The sequence below is a fragment of the Manacus vitellinus genome, unplaced genomic scaffold (genome assembly GCF_001715985.3).
Source record: "Manacus vitellinus isolate BGI_N305 unplaced genomic scaffold, ASM171598v3 scaffold_2_pilon, whole genome shotgun sequence".
Classification (NCBI taxonomy): domain Eukaryota; kingdom Metazoa; phylum Chordata; class Aves; order Passeriformes; family Pipridae; genus Manacus; species Manacus vitellinus.
The window spans coordinates 38,082,616-38,104,608 of NW_021940208.1; the positions used below are offsets into that span (position 1 = coordinate 38,082,616).

The following is a 21,993-nucleotide window of genomic DNA, read 5'->3' on the forward strand; positions in this document are numbered from 1 at the left end:
GGACCATCCTGCTCCACCAACACCAAAGTGCCAAATCTGCCCTTCTCAGGAGGGGTCAGAGCGAGCCAGTGTTTGAAGAACATAAGCTACATGTATATGCATGTTGCTGGGAAAGTTCTAGTGTGTTTAGGAAACTGTCAACAAGCTGCAGTTAATCTCCCCAGTGAAAGAGCCAAGACCACAGTAGATAAAAAGTTAGCTGGGCTGTGAAGACTATGGCCTACCTGTAGAAGGCTGTAGGATCTTCAAAGAAATATGCAAAAAATGCTTCTTCATAGTGAGTGGTTGGTGAAGACCTTGGACCATAGGACAGGATAAAGGGAAAGGAAGTGAAGAGGCCAGGAGAGATATTAAGTAGAACATTTACTTGCAAGGTATCTCCTTTCTACAGGTGCTTCTGTTCCAAGCACAGGGAAACTTGAAACTATGTGCTAAAGGTGCTGGGACCACGAAAAAAGACAAATCTACATGGATGCAACAGGCCACCAAGTAAAGAGAAGGAAACCTAACTATTAGGAGCAAAACAGCAGTGGTATCAAACACATTTTGGGATGTACAGACACTGCAAACATCTAGTTATATATTTGACCAGTTACAGCATATTTAGTCTGATACTGTTTTCCACTGCTTTAAGAAAGGTAAATGAAAATATGCACAAAATTACACTGTCAGCATACAAAGGTATGATGCTTTTCAAATGGCATATTCCACCATAGAGTGCATACACTTCTAAATTAATGAACTAAAAGCTTAGTGACTTTTATTTGTGATGTCCCTAACATAAGAGAATTTGTGACTATATATGGGTGTGTAGAGAAGAGACTGAGATGGACATTTTGTGCAAAAACAAACAGAGCAAAGATAAGCACGACTGTTCCAATAAACATCGGACAATTTTGCAATGCATATGCAAGTCTGAACTCTTTTCAACTAGCTATATAAAACCATCCCCCTCAAAAGCTTTGATATTTAGTTCTGAATTGCTTACTTCTTTTTATATCTCTGTTACTTTTTAATAATTGAGACCCCCCAGAAGAAAAAAGGCCAGACATCTTTTTGTAATGAATCAAAACTACAAATATTTTATTGGTAATTTAGTATGTTTACACTGCCTGAACCACAGAAGTTCCTATTTTAAGTGAACACAGAAAATGAAATATAGAATTATTTTACACAGCTATACAGAACAGTATTAAAAGATCCTTTAAACATTATTTCAGTTCATATGACATTTTCTTGCTAAGCCACTTATGTGTTGATTAAGAGCTGTTTGGGACACTGAAATGTCACAGCTCACAGCAGATGCTCCGTAACTGTCAAATTTTGCATTTGATTCTCTGAGTTGTAGTACCAGTGTTTCCATTCAGTTTAGGCAGAATTCAGAGCAGCTGGGGAACTAAAATCAAACTACTCTCTGAAGGCCAAAACCCAGAGTTGTGATGTAGTTTCTTGCAAGTTTTTTTCATCTTGAGCCATTCTGTATCAACTCATCAGACCACTGGGACAGATGACTCTTACTCTGTCATACCACTCTCTGCAAGCACATCAAACTCCTATAAAGAAGGCTGTGCCTCTCTGCAGTTGTTATGCTACCCCTGTTTGGGGCTTAGAGAGCCTTAGACTGGGTGTTTTACCCCACAAGCTTATTTTACCCTCTTTTCCCACCTTTCCTAATCAACTCCTTAAAAAAAAAGTAGCTTTTTTTAGTTCAGGGTAGCAAATGTCAGCTAGGTTTTTCCAAGAGCTATGTTCCATGTCCCTAGTTCTGCTCCAGCTGAATTGAATGGTTAAACATTCAGTGATTTCAGTGAATGGAGGCATAGACCTATACTGAGGATTTCAGAAAACACCTGTATTGAGTATTAAGATATTTAATCTTAGCTAGAACTGTATAGGAGCAGAAGTTTTGAAATTTTTCATTAGGGGAAATGAGAATGTCACTAAAAATACTGCTTTGAATAATACTGAAAAAAGGACAAAAAGTGCACTAATATTTGTATATTTCATTTGTATATTAAAGGGGGCAGTATATATTGTCTTTATTTGCAAAACCTAAATATCTGACTTAGCAGGACTTGTCTTAACTAAGAATTAGTCCAGGAAAAAATGAAAAGTATGTTACACAATTGCCAATAGAACAGCTATATTTTAAATAAAAATAACAATAATATAAATGTACAATATTGTAACGATATAATTTGATGAAAATAACACTGATCAGTATCAAACTTAGGATTTAACTGATTATCCATCCTTAACAGATGAAATGCATTTCACAGAAATAGATGCAGGTAGGGTGAAGTGAAGTAATATTCACAGCTTACTGTGAGAAAGTTACCATGAAAGTTAAGGTAAAAATGTAAAGAACAAACCTTAGAATAGAATTATATTTATAAAAGTTCAGCATTATAGCAGTTGAGTGCATTTGCTGCAGAAAGGTGGTAACAGCAACCTAATGGTAAACAACATACATGCTTGCACACAATACTCACACACCCACACCCACACACCCATGTGCCCATGGTCAAATGCATGTGCATAGGTTCTCCTCAGCTTGATTATACAAGCATACACTTACTAGCTTTTGATGGGGGCAACACCACAACTGGGGTTCACCTCCCCCGTTATAAGCTGTCTGCAAGGTAGCTGTAGCTACCTAAAGTCAGAAAATCACCTAAGTTAATATCATCAGTTGAACATTTTAATGAAAGCTGTTTTCATGCAGAGCATATTTAAAGCACTTTATTAAAAAATCTGGAGTTAATCAAAATTGGAAAACAAGGTAAAAATCCTTACATGAGAAATTTGGAAATTTAAAATAAAAAAGTTCCTGAGTTTTGATAAATATTTGTATTATAATAAAATACCAAGCCTATTGAAAACATGTATTTTATAAAAGCACGTTGTATGACAATTTTTCCTGAAAAACTCATGCTTTAGTGCATGAAATACATTAATAAGTCTTTGGGGACATCTGTAACAAATTAATAGGAAACAAAAAGCCAAAGAATGACCTGTCACGTATGTACAAAATGTGCATTGCTCCTGGCAACACACACCATGTTTACGACAGGTATCTTTATCTTTCTGTTTTCTTACAGGGTCCTGCCCATATCTTAATACTTTACAATTAATTATGTTTCTCTAAACTATTTACAGATGCAGAAACTAATCACACGTCTTCTTAAGCCATAAATATGGAACTAGAGAAGTAGAACATATTTTAAAACAGTATGAAGATGAGCATGCTACATAGTACTGTTCTCTAGAAGTACAGTTCATGAATTATTTTCTTTATTAAGATTTAAATCTAAATGAAAATAGCAGTTCCAATTCTCTCTCTGTTTTCCTTGGTTAAATTTTTTTCCACCTGATCTTTCTAAAGCATTTTTCCCCAAGACAGTATTTGGATTGCAAAAACAGTTGTAAATTGTTGTAAAAGTATCTCCAGTAAAGAACCATCAGGCTCTCAAATGCCCACTTTTTACATGGAATACAATCAATTTGTTTTCAGCTAAAAATAGCTGAAATATCAGCCATTGTTTGTATGTTTCTAGTAGTTACAATTTTTTGGTTTTGGTGTGTTTTTCTCTCTTTTGCTATGAGTAAACACAAATACTCACACCCACAGTGCTGCCAAATGCCCTAAACATGCACAGTGGTTACAGAATGGTATTTAGAGAATCCCTGGGAGGTTCCTTCTAACAATAATAGGTAAAAACAACCATCAATGTAAAATGCACTTTTGACTTCACTGCATCCTTTAATATTTTCAGTAGCTATCTCTATAGAATCCCTGATAAAAATTCTACTTTTTTTTACATTTAAACATCTATTAAAAAATATTTAATGCTTTTTAAAAAAAAACTCACAATAGTGATGGTGGTTAATCTGCTTTATAAAAGATAATACATTGAGTTATATATAATAATGGCTTTGATCCAATTAACTTTATATTATACTATTTAGTAATTACTGTGACTTCAGTTCCTATAACTGTTACAGAGAATACAAATGACCGTTTAATGTACAGGAAGTGGGGATCATTTGGAAGTGCTGATTCAGAAGTATTCAAGTGCTAACAATGACTCCTTCTTTCTATGCTTTTCTTCGCGTTCCATAAATGACGATTTTATAAATGTCCGTGATTTTCAATGTGACACAATTTTAGGGCAATTTTTTTCATGCTCTCTTTTTGTGCAAATACAAAACTATATATTTCTGAACATTACCATCTTGTTAAAAGTAATTGCCACTTTTACTTAAAAAGGCACCAACTTTAATGTAAGAGAATATATCTTTTATGCTTGTTTTATGAAGAGCTGTACTTGTTACTGGAGCGGAAATTATCATATCCGTGATCATTAGCTTTGAACTTTAAACAGGACTGCCTTTCCTCCAGGGACAACAGATCTTTAGATTGGCACCAGCAACACAAGCATGACTGTTAAAACAAAAGGAATAAACATATTACATCACTTTGTTTTGCACGTGTGGCAAACTGCACTGAAAAGCTGCCCTTCTTCAGGGGTACAGTAGGAAATGGCAAATGTACAAGCTGCTGTTTTGGGATTACAGTGTAAGCAAAGAAATGGGGTTAATCTCTGAGTTGCTCAAATGGCCACTACTAACTACTGGGATGCCCCATTAGCAACTTGAGTGCTGGAGAGCAGGAGGAGTTATACTGAGTTATACCTGATAGCAGCCACACACGTACCCTTTCAAATCTGGTCTGCAATTCTAAATGCACCTGAAAATAAAATTAAGACTCCTTGTTGTCCTTTCTTTGATAATCTTTCTCGGGAAAAAAATGTATGCGCATCTATACTTTCTAAGCAAGATATTTAGCTTATTTTTTGAGGTGCAAAAACGAAAAGTAGAAGAATGGTGAAAATCTACATAAATTCATACATTTACTAGGTGTACTTGCAGAACTTTTAATGACCTTTGATGCTACTCTCTGGTCTTTGGGTGCTGGAAGTATTCCTCACACCCACTTACTTCCACACTCAGGATGCTAGAGACCTCTTACATGCTCTCAGCTCCAGTGACTCTTTCAGAGAGCCAGCAGCATAGAGAGGGAAGACAAGACCAACACTAAAACATCTGCAACATGTGCTATCACAATTATGAGGGAAATACATTAACATTATTAGATGTAGGGCTGGCTAGCTTCTGGTTGAAAGATATAGCCAGTAAGGAATTTACACAGCCAGGCAATAAACCTGGCAGTGGTGAGTGGTTAAATGTTTGTCAAGAAAAGAAAAATCCGAGAATTTGTCAATGTAAAAACTCTGATACAATGTCTGAAGATGGTAAGAGGCCACAAAAAAGTCCAAATCTGGTCATTTTCCAAGCAGACATGAAGGCTAAAGGTCCACGTGCAATCTAGAGCCTCAAATACTGCATGGAGAATTAGTGCCCGGGTATATTTAGTCAGACCAGGGCAAAACTGTGAACAGGTCTGTCTCATAAAATGTTGGCATTGCAAAGGGATGAGTGGATACTCGCACCCTCTGCCTTACAAAACTGATTTAAGTGCTCAGGCAGGAGGGGGGAACCCAGGGTCAATGCCCTCCCAAATGGGTTGCAGAGGATATGGCTACGTGAATCTCTGCAGCGCGGTCTGAGTCTGCTTTGTCAGTGTTCTGGAAGTGGCTGAGTGCCAGCTTCAGTCAGGAAGTGATGTAGCACTGATTAGCATGGTGCTGAGAGGGTTTATTATACACTCTGCTCTTTTGCTTTCTCTTTTTGTTCCCATTAAACCTTAATTCCTTTCTATGTAGCTTCAGCAGGACAGGGAGAGAACACTTACCACAACCCAGTTAAAATTTCAAGTCAAATTTAATGACCATTTGAAACAGTCTGTTCATGTTAGGGAATGAATTTTACTGTTGACATCATATTTTAACAAAAGGAGCAGCTCCCAACAGCCTCTTACCTTAAAGCAGTTTTGGAATCTTTTGCTCACCAAATACAGGGCTATTGGATTGATGCAGGAATTCAGTGAAGCCATGTTAATACCGATGTAGTCCATCACAAGAAAAAAGCTGTGTGGAAATTAAAGTGAGACACTTCTCTTAAAAAGCTTAGTAGAGGTTTACAACTATGAAAATTGGTCTCAGCTTCACTCAATCAAGATTAACTATTAAATGTAATAGTAAGGAGTCTTAAATCAGCAGGATTAGCTCATGGTGAACACAGTTGTGGTCAACATTAAAGTCTGAATCAGTAGACTGTTCTCATGAAAGTAAATTCAGAAGATCCAACCACCTTAATTTGTGGAAGAAAATGTTCATGAAGTTTTTCTGCACAAACTGAATCCTAGCTGTTCTGTTGAAAGGGAAAACAGGGACAGAAATCTCTCTTCTACTCTCAAGACAGTAGTACAGTCCCAAAAAGGATCAGGAGTAAGACAGGGAAAAGTGAGGGCATTTCTCACAACTTTCTTTCTCTGCTACTGGAGTGAAAGCAGAGGGTCCTGGACGAAGAAGCAGGGACAACTTCAGAACTAACACAGAACTAAGTTAGTTCATTAGGAAATCCAGATACGCATATGGAGAATGCCAGCGTGTTTAAGCATTTTATTTTTGCAGTCTCACCTTAAAAGTTCACATCTGTTGGGGTCCTTCTGATCATAAATAGTGAGTTTTAATATTCTGCTTAAGTGAAGTGGAAGCCAACACAAGGCAAAAACAAGTACCAGACAGAACACAGTTTTGGCCACCTCACGTCTCTGAGAAAGAAAATTGGACAGAATAGTGTTATAGTTTCTGATTCTCTCTGGATTGTTGTTTTCTAATATCCAAATGTTTAATAAACAAGATAAAAAAGCTTATCAAAACAGGAGTTACGAGAACATCAAATACCTTATTTTCTTGGAATATGTACTTAATCTTTTCTATTGTTTTAGATGTCTTGCACTGATTCACTGTATCTCTTACTTCAAAAAGTATGAGTAATAATATGAAAAACCAAGGTCATGAAAACAGTGATTTAAATTAAAATTAGGAACATATTTGTCTTCCCAATCACTTTCAAATACCAGTTTGCTTTCAATTGCATTTTCTTGTGCTTTGATCTCAGGTCTTATTTTAAATGCCCCAAGAGATTTCAATTACAGTTTTAACAAGGTAAGAGGAAAAGAGCATATTTATGCATTATAGTACAACTGTAGTTTAATTCTAGTGATGTATGATGTTTGTGTCTGATGCACTAATAACTTGGAATGTATGCTGGAATGTGTTTTGTTCTGTTAACATTTACTGCTAACCTCACTAGAGTTTAGCAAGAACATGCTTCAAAATAATTAACAGTTTCATAGCACCATCTTCTAGACTATAGCATACCTTCAGTTTGCATTACAAAATACTCAGCTCTAATTATTGTAAAGAAGAAATAAAAACTATAAAACCTGAAGCATTAAAACCAAACAAGAAAGAACAAATCCTGTAACTATCAGTTAAAATCTTAGGTTTCTGAGGGCTCTGATGCATACACATGTATATGAGTTCAGCAGCACCACTACTAGGAAACTTCTCTTTACTAGTAATTATACAGGAAGAGAAAAATGATGTGTCAGTAAAGTCAGTAAAGGTGTTATTGTTATCCTGTCTACAGTCAGCAGAGTTGTCAGGGATAAATGTTTACCTGTTTTAAGTGGTCATTTAAAGCAATCTGCATCCCACTTTTCTTTCGTAACATCTCACAAGTCATGAGAGTATAGAAAAACGCTGTGATAGCCAGTGGCAAACAGAAGTAAAAGCTGAACAGCCACCAGTCTTTAGCTTGCTTGTAAAACTAAAATGAAAAAGAACCAAAGCAAAAACATTGTTAGGAGTTGAATGCTGAGCATTTTGCTAAGTGTGCTACAACTAGTTCATCAGTCTGTCCTGAAAAGCATCTCTGTAAGGTGTACATTACAGATGAGAAAACAGGACAACAGGTTCAAAGTTCACAAAAAGTCAAACGTTTCTGAATGCTCTTTTTAAACCAATATATTTAAGAAATGACAGTATTTCATATGAATGCTCTTTTTTTAACCATTATACTTCAGAAATGTCAGTATTTCATTTAAGCATTATATTCACCTACATGTCACATACACCTGTGCACATTACAATCCACACAACACTGAGAAGATCCAAGGAACTGCTCCAGAAATTTTATAAATGTCAGTGTATTACCATCATAAAGGATGTTTTCTGTGTGGGGTGGAGCAAGCAGATTCTAAGATCCTTTCCTCTATACTCCATCGTAATCATGTCAAATGCAATAGCTTCTGGAACAGCCAGTATCACTGATATAATCCAGATCAGTACAATTTCAACAGCAGTCCACTTCGGCACTCCAATTCCTTTAATGCGACTCCAAGAAGCAACTGCTCGGTACCTGAAGCAACAGCACACATTTACAAATTAAAAATATGAGAAACCCCACCTGATTTAATGGCTTAAACTCATCTTCTATTATATCAGCTGAGTGGAAAGGTGAATACAAGCCAGTGCCCATATAGAAAGGAAATTATAGAGTTTGATGAAAAATGGGTCTCACCTATCTATACTGAGGGCACACAAACTCAACACTGTGATGCCAACTGATGCCTTTTGAATGAAAGGTACTAATTTGCACATTTCCACACCAAAGGGCCAGTCCTCTGCAAGCAGCTGTGAAAAGAAAACAACAATTAAAGGTGAAATAATAAAAAATAAAAAAAATCCCCAAACTGAAACATGGAGTTTTGTCTAGACTGTTTTTCTTTTCCACCATGTTTTGCCCTATGAAGACACACTGAGTTGGCTTTGTTCAGACTGGAGAAGAGAAGACTGTGGGGAGACCTTGTAGCAACTTTTCTGTACCTAAAGGGGGACTGAAAGAAGGCTGTGGAGGGACTTTGGATAAGGGCATGTAGTGATGGGATAAGGGGGAATGGCTTTAAACTATGAGGGTAGGTTTAGGTTAGATATTAGGAAGAAATTCTTTACTGTGAGGGTGGTAAGGCACTGGAACAGGTTGTTCAGAGATATTGTGGATGCCCCATTCCTGGAAGTGTTCAAAACCAGGTTAGAGAGGCCATTGAGCAACCTGGTCTAGTGGAAGATGTTCCTGCCCATGGCAGAGCATTGGAACTATACGACCTTTTAAGGTCCCTTCCAACTCAAACCATTCTATGATTCTATGTAAAACTTAGTCAAGAAGAACCTTTTCACAAGGGACTCTCTGAGGTGTGTATTCTAAAAACTGGACAGTAGCTTCAGTTACTCCTTGGCGGGGCAAGGATATGAATTAAGGCTTAGTCCTGACTTCTTAAGCCCACAAACTCCACTCTTTTTGCTTTTATCTTCATCATCTCAGTGTGATGCACCAGGGCAGGTGAAGATCTTCCTCATGTGTATTGGCTTTATCTCCCCTGAGTGTTCATTGCTTTTCATACATGTTCCAAGTAACTCATCATTTACTAGAAATACAGAAAATTACTTCAGGCTGATCCGAACAGGGACAAAGCCAAAAAGTGCACATCTGGGATGGGATTTATTTGAAGCTTAGTGTCTAGGCTCCATCAGCTGAGAAATCAGGCAACAGTGGAGAGAAAATGTATCCCCCATAGTTTTTAGCTGATCTTCTGATAACAGAGGCCCACTGGACACACAGGGAGCCTAAACAGCTAGTTTGATCTAAATGTTTCACAGCAAGTAAAGACAGACCAGATGAATCTCTCACTAAAGATCTTTATTGACCAGTTTTCCAATGATTCTGTATAACAATACCAAAAGGACTATCTGCACATTCGACATACCTATAAGTGCAATGGAATAAAAAAAGCACAATGAATTTCAGGTGGGTTCAATTACACTTTGAGTCATACACTTTAATGGAAATCTTGTCACATACCCAACTGCACATTTTATGTGATTTAGGAGATAAGACTTACTGGACATGGGAAGCACCTTCCTCACAGCTGATGCTATGGACTGTTTGACTGCAGCTTCAGTTTAGAAATATTTAATCTTTGAACTCTGCTGTGGGCTGCTCTAATGCCTCAAATACACCACAGCAGCAGCCAAATCTTCCAGGTCTCATAAAAACAAGACTCTCCAAAACAAGGGTTATGCCAAGAAATAGAGATGCAATTGTTATACATAAGAGTAAGGTTTCTGAGTTTCTGTAAGTAGTTAATCTAAGCCCATTTATGTTTTCATAACTTTCTTCAAATGAGGCCTTTTCGGTCTGCTGCAGATAGAGGGCTACAAAATGCAAAAGGAGAGGGAAGAAGAATGATGACTACACAAAAGAGACTGAAAAATCTTTCCTTTGGCTCAAGTCTCTTCAAACATCTCATTTAAAAGTGTTGTAAGAAAAGAAGAAATAGCTCATCATACTGTATAGACTTTGTTGGGTACCAAAATGAGGGTACGAATGCTCTACTGACCATTCTGGACAGGCTGGATTGATGGGCCAAGGCCAACTGTATGAAGTTCCGCAAGACCAAGTGGCAAGTCCTGCCCTTGGGAGGACAGGACAGCCCCATGCAGCACTACAGCCCTGGGGAACAGTACCTGACTGGAAAGTGGTCGGAAGGATCTGGCAGAAAAAGACATGGGGGTGCTGGTCAACAGCTGGCTGAACACAAGCCAGCAGTATGCCCAGGTGGTCAAGAAGCCCAAAGGCATCCTGGCTTGTATCAGAAGGACTAGAGCACTAATCATACCCCTGTACTCAGCCTGGTGAAGCTGCACCTTGAGTCCTATGTCAAGTTCTGGGCTCCTCACAACAAGAAGGACATTGAGGTGCTGGAGCATGTCCGGAGAAAGACAATGGAGCTGGTGAAGTGTCTAGAGAGTAAGTCATATGAGGAGTGGTGAGGGAGCTGGGGTTGTTTAGCCTGGAGAAAAGGAGGCTGCGGTGAGACCTTATTGCTCTCTACAACTATCTGAAAGGAGGCCGTAGTGAGTTGGGGGTTGGTCTCTTCTCCAAGTAAGAAGCAACAGGAGAAGAGGAAGTGGCCTCAAGTTGCACCAGGGAAGGTTTAGATTGGGTATTCAGAAAATTCTTTGCTGAAAGGGTTGTCAGGCTTTTGAACAGGTTGCCTAGGGAAACATTCAAAAAACATGTACATGTGGCACTTGGGGACATGGTTTAGTGGAGAATGTAGTAGTGCAAGGTTGATGGTTGGACTTAGTGGTCTTAGGGGTCTTTTCCAACCTTAACAATTCCATGATTCTGTAACTGAAGACTGACACAGAGTTGCCTGCTCACATCAGTTTGGTTCAGCAAAGTCCTTACGCACAAATGACATGTGCATCTAAAGATAAACACTTACATGGTCCACAAGAGTTTTTTGAAAAGCCCTGACATAATTTAAGTCTCATTTTATTTGAACACCAAGGGAGTTAAGTACATTTCATGACAATGGGCTTTTGGAAATCTGTGAAGTGCCCACCAGTATTTTCAGATACCAGAATGCTCCAAATACCTGCTTTAGCCCTGTGCTATGATGGAGTGTTTAAAAGAATAGCAGAGAAACTGCAACATGGCCCAGCTCTGATTTATTTCCTCAATGATCTACTTAAGTAAGACAAAGAACATGATGCCTCTGTAGAAATGAACCAGAAAGATAAATTCTAAGGATTTATGTTTCTTGAGAATTTTATGGAAAGTAATAAAGCAGCAGAAGCAGGGATGAGGTTGTAATAACTATAAAGTATCTTTTTCTTATGTGATGTGGGAAAATAACTCAGTCTGCAATTAAAGTATTTTCAGCAAAGCCTCTCCCTGACTCTTCTCCTGAATTGCTGTGAGGGGGTGACAGTAACAATCACTATGAAACTGCAATGTGAATAATTACAGGTGTTCTAAATGTTCACTCTACAGAATCAAATGACACCTGAACTAATTTAATTTATATAAATCAGGCAGTGAATCTCCAGCCTATTACATCTAGTTGCTCCAGAAATCAAGGACTAGATAGCAAGTATATTGTATACTTGTTTATGGTACCTCTTGTACATGTGTGTATATTAGATGACAGATGACTCATTAAAAAAGCAGTTCAAAAGTAAAATATTTCTTTTCTTTGTAATTTAAATTCAGAACTTGGTCAAATCTCTGTTGGCAGATTCTGTTGAAAACTTTTATCTACATCTAGCTGGTGTACATGCAAGACACTCCCCGTCTCTTCTCCCTAAAATCACAGTATGATTATCACAATTCAGCCCTATGCTGGAGATTTCCCTGAACTTATCTCTCAGGTGCAGACAGTCATACCTGTGCTCCAAGCTGACTGGATTGGAGCCAGCTCCAGTTTGGGACCCCTGCAGCTGGATTATAAAGGGGTGGCACATGAGTGAACGCCTTCTACTGAGAGAAAGGATGCCTGGGTTTAGCATAACATCAAAATATTATATATATTACTTGCATTCAGCCAGCTTAAATCAGGGCAAAATGGACATGCAGCTGCTGCAGTGCACTGGGAAAACATGTCCTTTATCTCTTGCAGCTGATGGATTTTGAAATTTGAGCATTTTAATGCATGTCACAAGTTTACCATGGTATTGCAAATGGTTAATGATATGCTTTACACCAAAAGCTTGAAAACATTAAGAAAGTAAAAGGAAAAAAAAGTAGAATGTTTTAATTGCTGAACTGTGTTTCCTTGGTTTCTGTTTGTTCTCTGTATTGCCATCTCCTCCAAACACTGCCTTAAAGTACAGTGAAGATCCAATGTAAAGTATTCAGGAGCATCACATTTGTGGACAAGAGCAACAATTATTCTTAGTGAAGTACAGATGTAGTGTATTGCAATTTTGTATAAGTACAATGATTTTCTTATGATTCACAATAGGGTAGTTGTAAAAACAGTGTCATTTTATAAATGATAAACAACTTAGAGCCATGAGATGAGATACTGCCAAGTGGCAGCAAAGAGGAAAATAATGTTGTGTTTTCATCAGTAAAATGCCAAGAGAAGTCTACCACTGGCTATATTCCGAGTGACCTTTTCCAGTTTCAAAATTATGTGAAATCATACTTGAAAGAACCAATACCTCTGATTCATTCCTAATCAACACTTTCTCAGACCAGACAGATCTGAGCCTAAACTGATACGCAAGCTGCACAGCTATGAAAGTAGCCCCAAGAGATGTTGTGACTCAGAGAGACACCTGCGAATCACAATTCCTGCTCTGCTTCCTCTTGGTTGTGTAAGAACTGAAAGATGTTCACAATCTGCTGCTGGAACACACCAGCATGCAAGCACAATACGCTGCTCTTGAGGGCTCAGCTGCCGTGGTCACCAGCCAGAAGGCTGACACCATGGCTCCAACTGGTGACCCACTGCAGTTGAGCAGGAAGAAGTGGCAAAGCGTGCGAATATTTATGTCAGTGTTCTAGTCCAGAGCAATGAATGCACATGGGAAATGCAGGGCAGGAATTTATATTTCCTCCTAGCTGTGTGCTCACAGCAAGTCCAGTTCACAGGAGAGTAGGATGTGATTTTCATCACTATGAACTACACTTACAAGGGAAATCAGATATGCAGTGGTGCACCTAATTCACAAGCAACGGTTTTTCAATATATCTATGAAATTACTAGCAAATTTTCACCTGATATTTTTATGCAGATAAAGTATTTTTAAGTATTTTATAGGACCGTTTTTCAAAACAGAAAATTTGCCCAGGAAATTAAGCTTATGGTAATGGATAAGTCACACAGCATTACAAAACTTATTAATATTCAGCTATAATTATGTTAGGGTGAGGATCTTCCCTCTAGACAAGAACATGTATTTCCCGCTTTCTAGTTAACTTAACTATCCAATAAACTATATCAGTCCCATAAACTGTAATTCTTAATAGGAGGCATGCAATTAGTTTCTTGTATTTTTATTAGTGACTTCTGCTTAGAAACTTCATTTAAAAATACTTAATGAAGATTAAAATTACAGAAACCTCATAATGTGTTGTCAGAACATTTCTGCAATTTCACAACCCCAGTGAACAGACTGCATCAAAAGTAACCGCTTAGAAAGCCATGCTGCTGTCAGATTGGGATATATAAACACAGGGTAGAAGCAAAAACCGAATCAGATGAAAACTTCTCAAATTTGTCACATATATCTTTTAAGTGAATGTATACACAACAAATGTATACATAATGAAAAAACTACTCCCCTAAGTTTACAAATCTATATTAGCATCATCTAACTTATTTCAGTTTGGAGATCCATCATGAAAACTACGTATGTGTACTTTTAACAACATTCAGACATTTCCAGTAGTCCATATATCTGACTTCAGAGTAGATTGTTCCCACATAACTACAGAACCAAGTTACCTTGCCATTGCCTGCAGAGTCCAGACAGGTTCCTCCACTGGACAATTCAGATCCTTTTTAAGTGCCTATAAACCGCACTTGTTCACCAAACAAACTTCTAGCTTGATACGGCCAGATGTCAATAAACTTTGCATAAGAAATTCTGAGATGAACTTTGCAAGATCCCAAGTAAGTGGTTCAGAGGTTGAAAGAAAGGAAATGATGCATTTCTCCCAGTTAAATGGCAGTTATCTTTAACATCAAAAGAACCAGTGGCCAAGAGTTCTAATATGGAATATTAGCAACGTTTTCTAAAGACAAGCACCTTGATTTTTTTTTTTTTGAAAGTTAGGCAAGGGTTGGCTTTATCATGATGCAGGTAATTGCATTACAAGAGTTAGTAAGATCATCACAAACAAATTTCCATGGAAATCTTGCCTTTTTCAGAGCATTGCTGGATTAAAAAAGGAGCCAGTTTGTGTCTGCATGGGATATAGAGTCCCTAATCTGGTCTTTCTTGTATTTCCAGTGCTTGATAATGCTACGTGTTAACCATAATTTTTATGTAATCCTTAGAATACATTACTGAAAAGAAATCAGTGCCTACAAAGCTGAGTCTGGCCTTTGATCACTAGCTTGGATAAAGACCAGATTTTTTTACTTCCCTGGAAATTTTTTTATCCACTTTTCTATTGTGCTCTGAGAAAAAGGAACCTATGACAATATTACCAGGTAGATATTTTTGCTTAGTCATCTGTGTCATAGCAAGTTGACAGAGTTCAGAAAGCCACACAATAATGTGCAGAGGATAGGTTGTTTTTGTTGTTAAAAATCCATGGGACATGACAATAAATTGGATTTAACATGAGAGAATAAATATCACAAAATGAGAGAGTGAGGTGTTGTTTATGTATCAAAAGAGAAAGCATGTTTCTGTGCTATTTCATTATGGCTTTTTAAGTCTATGAGAAACAAAGCTAATGTATGTTTGGAATTTTCAGTCCTGATGTTTTGGTGCCTTATACACGGCACTTAGCAGCTTTATTGACTTGGGAAACTGAGCATAAGCCTTCCAGAACTGCAGACCTGTATTGTCAGGTGTACAAGCCACCATTGTCTTGTCTTCCAAAAATTAAGTGCAGAGAAGGACATAAAAAGCTCACTGACCAGCTACTCTTTCCTTCTGCTCCTTAATTGCTGTTTAAGGCCTCAAATTAACAAAGACATGCTAACTTAGTCTGTTTAGTGAAGCAGTTGACCAGGCACAGGACCACCTGCACATCCAATTAGTAACAATCTTGCAAAGTATCTACACTGCCACAACATTACATACTGCAGAATGATTGCCTCAGACTTTCATCTACTTGCCATTCTGCAGTTTGGAGGTTCAGCCGAAGCCAAACCACTTACCAATGCTGAAAAGCTCTGCCAGGTTCTGCATGCTGGAACTGAACACCCTTCAAGCCCTCATTTCATACCCAGTTGACTGACTGTGTGACAGATTCCAGATACTTTCCATTTTCTACTGAAAGTATTGATTGATATTCAAATTTATGAAGTGCAATGGGCTAATTAGCATCTTATGCATTGGACGGCATTTGCCTCACAATCTAGATAACACCTGCTTTTCTTTAGATATGCTTGATTTAAGAGACATCAATTTTCATTTGTGTGGTTTTTTCCAGCTACTTACATATTTACTTATGTAGTCACAGGGGATATCTTTTGCAGTTATCACTTTTAATACCTAATAAAAAGCTGCTTCTGGTGTGGATTCTGGATTGTGTCCTATGGGTCTGTCTGGAAAGCATTCACAGACACTTTCACACTTTCTAGGACAAGTGTTGTGGAGCGAACTGCTGGCATTTTATTAACACAAGAAATTCTCTCACTCTCTTTCTCATGCAGTTGCCTAACTGGGGACCTGGCAATTCTACCCCTGGATCTGTTTCATCCCATCTTAAATGGTTTCAAATTGCAACTTTCAACTGTTAAGCATATTTGATTTACTAACCAAGCTTTTGCTGCGTGATAACAGCCAGTTTTTGATTGCATTTTCCCTCAAAATATTGCTCTGAGGATGGAATTAAATGGGATGTGGAATCAATAAAAAGTTAACAACTCAAACCACCCTCAAAATCTTGATTAAATAAACATAGTATCTAATGGGGAGGGGTTGTTTGTTTTTGTAAACTTACATTTATTCAAAAGTCCTATCTTAAACCAGTAAATATTTAATTCATTATTATAAGGGATAATATAAATTGATTATGGGCTCTTCATTAAGATGAGTAGCAGCATGGTAGATTTAGAACCTGAGAACTACTGTGCAGCCCCTAGCATTATGAACAGCACCATAAAAATCCTGGACTTGCAGCTGGTGTAATATTTATCGGTTTGCAATCTGACCTTTTATTTCTCCCGCTCCAACTTACTCATAATGATATACTTGATGACATTCAATCGAGATAAAAACTGAGGTATATTATTGCATGCTACCAGTAATTAAATTTTGAGATAGTATCGCTGAGATTGCAAAGTCTTGTACTGAGCAGCTGTTATTGATACAATCTTTTTGATTTTTCTGAGAATAGGTGAAAAAAACCTTTTTGTTCAGTGTATGTTATTACAAAAACACATTTTTAAAGCATGTTAAGGGTTTTTTGTTTTTCACCCTCGTTGAGAAGAGTCACTCCTCTATCAAGAACTAAGATAAACAGTAAAAATAAAGATATAATAGGTAAAAAGTAGAGTATAAAAAACATTGAACTTCAAATCTAAGAACTGTCATGTAATCCAAATTAACTGGTTCATGAATTTAACACAGTGATGACATTCCCTGCATTGTAATACTGCAATACTTTAAAAGACTGAAGATAAAGGATTCTTCTATTTCAGCAGCTTCTGAGAGTAATCATTATGGATTCAAAACCTAACCCTTTGACGTGGCTTTCTAAAGCTAAAAATAACAATTCCCTGTTTACAATCATATACAAAACTAAGAGAAGATGACAGATGAAGGCTATTTTGTCCACTTTATGAAGTAACTGATAGGTGCTTAGGGACCCAGACTGTAAACTTTCAAAGCAGAAGGAGCTATGTTATTTCCAGTATCTCTCGCAAGAGTACTGATTGCAGCTAGAGGCTGGATTCAACTTCCCAACTTATTCCTAAGGATAAATGGACTGCACAAGCTGGGTAGACAAGACAGGGGTTGTACTCCTTCCATGGCAAGTCTTATTACGTCAACGGACAGACTAATGAAGGTTCAAGAGGAGCAAGCTCCCTTTCGGCTGCCCATGGTGCAACACTGGCGAAGGGGGGAAACCGTTCACGGCTCAGAAAAGCATCGTACCTCCCAACCGCTAGATGCATAAAGCCGCTCAGCTGAACGATCTTGGTTTCTTTGAAAAACCCCCATGCCAAAACCGACTGTACAGAAGTGAAGCATCACGACCAAGCCTGCAGCAGCTGAGCAGGAGGAACCGAGCGGTACCCAGAGGAAAGGAGCTTCTGTCTCCCCTCCAGTCTTTGCGGGAAAAGAAGGAAGTGACAAACGCATTTATTTTCTTTATCCCTGGGACAGCAGCTGTTTCCAGGGGATTTTCAGAGCCTGGCCACCCCCATTCTGACCCATTCCCAGCTTGGAACGCTGAGATGCGACTGGGGCACAGAGAGGGTGCCATTTGCGACAACATCTGATCAAAATACCACCTTCGGGCGGTATTTGGCGTGAGGCGAAGTCCAAGGATGACTCCTAGACAGGAAGGGACGCGTCTCCCCGCGCCGTGACCACCGCACCCCCGCACCCGCTCCCGAATCCATCCCCGACCCCTCCTTACCTTGTAGACATTGATGGGGATGTCGATGATGATGTGGAGCAGGTCGCCCAAGGCCAGGCTGGCGATAAGAATGTTGGGGCCGTTCCTCATGCACTTGTTCTTGTAGATGATCCGCAGCAGCGTGGAGTTGCCGATGATGCCCAGGACGAAGACCAGGCAGGACACCACCGTGTTGATGTACTTGAAAGTCTCCTTGATCTCCGTCTGCCCCGTGCACATGGGGGGCGAGGCAGGGCGAGGCCGCCCTCCAGCCGCCCGCCCGCCCTTGGTAGCGCGGCCGGGCGGGACGAGTTGTGCTCGCGCCCCGCACTACGGGGCCCCGGCCGTCGGGGCCGCGGCGTCGGCCCGCACCGGAGCGCTCTGCCTGCCCGGGCCCGGCCGGCGCAGGGAACCGTCGCCCTCGGCGGCGGGCGCGGCAGCTGAGAGCAGCAAGAGGAGGAGGAGGGCGCGGGCATGGCTCCGCGGCACGGCCGATTCCCCGCCGGCCGCCCGCCGCCGTCAGCGCCGACCTGCGCGGAGAGAGGGACAGGGCGTCAGCTGCGGGGACACCGCGCCCGCCGCTCGCCGCCACCGCCCGGGGCCGAGCCGGGGCGCTGCCTGCCCCGGGCGGTGGCGGCAGCGCGGGGGGTGCAGCCGGCAGGGAGCGCCGGGGCGAGCAGCCCCCTCCGGCTGGACCGGCTCGCGTCGCCCCGCTCTGTGCCCCGCTCCTCTCCCGCTCACCTCGCCCAGCAGAGCCGAGCCGATCCTCCCCGCCCCGCCGGCCAAGCCAGGGAAACGCGCTCCGCCGGCTGTCGCCGCGCTCGCGCCCTTCCTGTCTGTCTGTCCTCGCCGGGCCGGCCTGCCGTCGCTCTCGACAGCGATTCCCAGGGAGCTCCCCGCCGAGGAGGCGGGAGGGACAGGCGCTTGTGCAGAGCCCGGGGGCCGTCAGCGCGCACCAGACCCCGTGGCTAAAGCCGCGCCGGCGGGGCAGGGCCCCCCCTTTTCTAAAACATTCAGCCGCATCTGGCCCATCCATCACAGCCGACCCCACCCGCGCCCTCCCCCCGCGGAGCCCAGCCCAGCCCCCCCGCCGCCAGCCCGCCGAGCTTCCCATCACAGCGGTCAGGAGTGCCCCCGGGCCAGAGGGCTCCCCACCTCGGTACCGACCGGACGACATGCCCTGAGACCTGCCCTCTTGTCTTATACTAATCTGACTGTGGCAGCCTAAAGATGTAACTTTGCCGGCTTTGAAACAATTTTTCAGATCAGAAGGGTTGTTACAAGAGGTTTGGGCATTACTGAAGGAGAACTGGGAGAAGGAGGGCATTTCCCTGCTGTCCTCTCCGAGGCTAATTCCCAATAGTGGGTACGGGGTTCTCCTCCCTACCGACAGCCCTCTTACACGCCCCGAGGGGCACACACACTGGAGAACCTGCTTGTGCAACGCCTACGAGATTAGTGCCACGTTTTAAAGAGCTTCACAAACCGGGGTACTTTGTATACCCTTCTTACATCAGAAATGGTATTTTGACTGCTCTGAAGTTGCAGTGATCCAGTTCGGTTTTCTGGTTGGTTGCCGCTTTGCGCAGCCTTAGCAAGGCATCTGATCTCAGCTAGCTCGTTCCAGTCGTTGCACCCTTCAGTGAAGCGTAAGGAAAGGCGCAGAGATTTGTACAGGATTCTCTGGAGACTAAGAACAGCCTCTGCAGGCTGGAGACAGTTGCATGTCTAACTAAAAAGAGCTGAATTTATAGCTGTTTTCTGACACCTCTAATCTTATTTTTTTTTTCTTTAATCATGCTGGATGCTAAATCCTGCATATATACATGCTTCATTACAGAAGTGACCCACTGACCTATATTATTGACATACCCATAGCGGAAAACACTGAAAACTAAATGCTTTTCTCAGAAATTGGTGGGCTGATCTCATCTTTCCAACATCTCCTGCTAACGTTTTCTTGAGCTACTGTAGCAGACAGGCTTTTCTCATCCTCATTTAGCTCCCTTTTCACATATCAAATACCTTTTTTATTTAATCATTGTTGATCCATTTCCTAATTTATGTCACACTGATTTTTCATCCCATTTTAAATTGTAGTATTTGTGGAATAAAGACACCAAAGTCACTTCTAAACTGAACAAGAGTAACTGGAGGCTGATCCCACACCAGCTGGAAGACTGATCTTTCCAGGTTCAGGCTTTTCAAGACTGTGTTTTGCAGCATGATTCATTTTGCAGGACTGATTCCTCTCCCAAAAGTATGAAGATTGAATTCAATATTATATTCTGAGCCCTGGGGATTTAAACAAAGTATTTTCAGTTTTCACTTCTGTATTTTCTCAATTTCCACTTCAGCAATCCATAAGTGAACAATGTTTTGCTAAATGCAGTGTTGATTTGTATTAGAAAGTCTCACCAATTAACATAGCATTAACTTTTATCTCAAATGCTTTTTTACTTGTAAGGTTCCTGCTAAGTCTCAAAGGCTTCTGTGCTGATCCTGACCATCAAGAAATAGATTGTGACTACATTGAGATATATTTGCTAACAATTTTGTTAGCACAATTCCACAAGATATGTTTGTTACTGTTCAGTAGCAACACCATTACTGCCACTTACTTCAGCTTCAGAAGTTTTAGTAATAGCAATTTAGCTTCTGAAGTGTTTAACATTAGTATATACAGAACTTTGTGGTGGCTGCAGATGCCTGAAACATATTACTCTCTAATTCACAAAATGAGTCTATGTGACAAGGCATCTAAGCTGTCTCTGGCTGCAACTATCTTAATTTACCACCCTTTTTGCTGCTAGTAATTTTTTTTCAGATATTTGAAAAATAAAAAGAGCATATGCTGTGGCACAAGTCTGCTTAAATTAATGAAAATTAAAGGAAAACACAGTTTCACAGAAATTTATGTGAGGATTAAATACTGTATTAAATACTGAGAGCATAATGGGTATCTTGGCAAATTAACTGTAATTTAAATGAAGATCAACTAACAAGTTTAATCTGGGTTTCAACAAGAGAAAAACATCTGTAAATATGATAGACTGGTGTCCCTTAAGCTGCCTCTGCTAATTAAGCTATGAAATCAATTCCTCAATGAAGTGAATGAAATACATTATGTAAGATTATACAAACTGCTGCTAGTGTATCTGGTTTTTTTTTTTTTAATTCCTAGGCAGAAGAAATGCTCCTTGTCCTATGTAAAGTTCACTTTTGTACAAAATAGGGAAAGCTGTACCCCATTCTCAAAGATCTTCCAGACTGGCTGAGATTCATTTTATTATATTCTGCACTTCCACTGCATTCCATCCCACCAGCTATTAACAATCATATGAATTGTTGCCAGTCACTATTTTAATGACTGATGCAACAGTCAGATGCAACATTTCCATCAATAACTGATAATGTTCTGACTTTTTTTTTCTTTTCTAATTTGAAATGTCATACACAAAGTAAAGAGACTGGATAAACCGTAAGCAGCACCAGAATGATTGTTAACAACAGAAAGACTTTAAAGATTATTATGTTTTATGTAATATAAATCATGAGAAGTAGTCACAATTATGGCATCAAAAATCCTTTTATTAACAAGCTCATAAGACATACCACAGGATTGTATACTTTAATTCCTGTTATTGAATCAATGACAATTTTGTTATGAGTTTGCAGGTACTTTTGCAAATCTCATTCATTTTCTATTTATGCAGTTCAGCAACTAAGTAGTCTCAGAAACCTGCCCCCTCCGGCCTTCTTTTCCTTTTGTTGTGTCTGGTAGAAATTTGCCCACTAACAGGGGCAAGTCTAGGATGAATAGAAAGAATAGCTGTCTCAGTGTGAACCACTCATTAGATG

At 40.0% G+C, this 21,993-nt stretch overlaps 1 protein-coding gene across 1 annotated transcript; it reads right to left on the bottom strand.

Moving 5' to 3' along the window:
- Nucleotides 1–3,877: 3,877 nt before the first annotated feature.
- Nucleotides 3,878–18,606, bottom strand: EDNRB (endothelin receptor type B; the record flags this gene model as incomplete). Its single annotated transcript, XM_029960994.1, is given in 9 exon segments — nucleotides 3,878–4,444; nucleotides 5,942–6,050; nucleotides 6,603–6,736; nucleotides 7,651–7,800; nucleotides 8,187–8,391; nucleotides 8,554–8,666; nucleotides 18,154–18,419; nucleotides 18,422–18,465; nucleotides 18,467–18,606. Coding segments are annotated over 9 exon segments (1,293 nt in total), but the record flags the coding sequence as incomplete, so codon positions are not given.
- Between the last annotated feature and the right edge of the window lie 3,387 nt (nucleotides 18,607–21,993).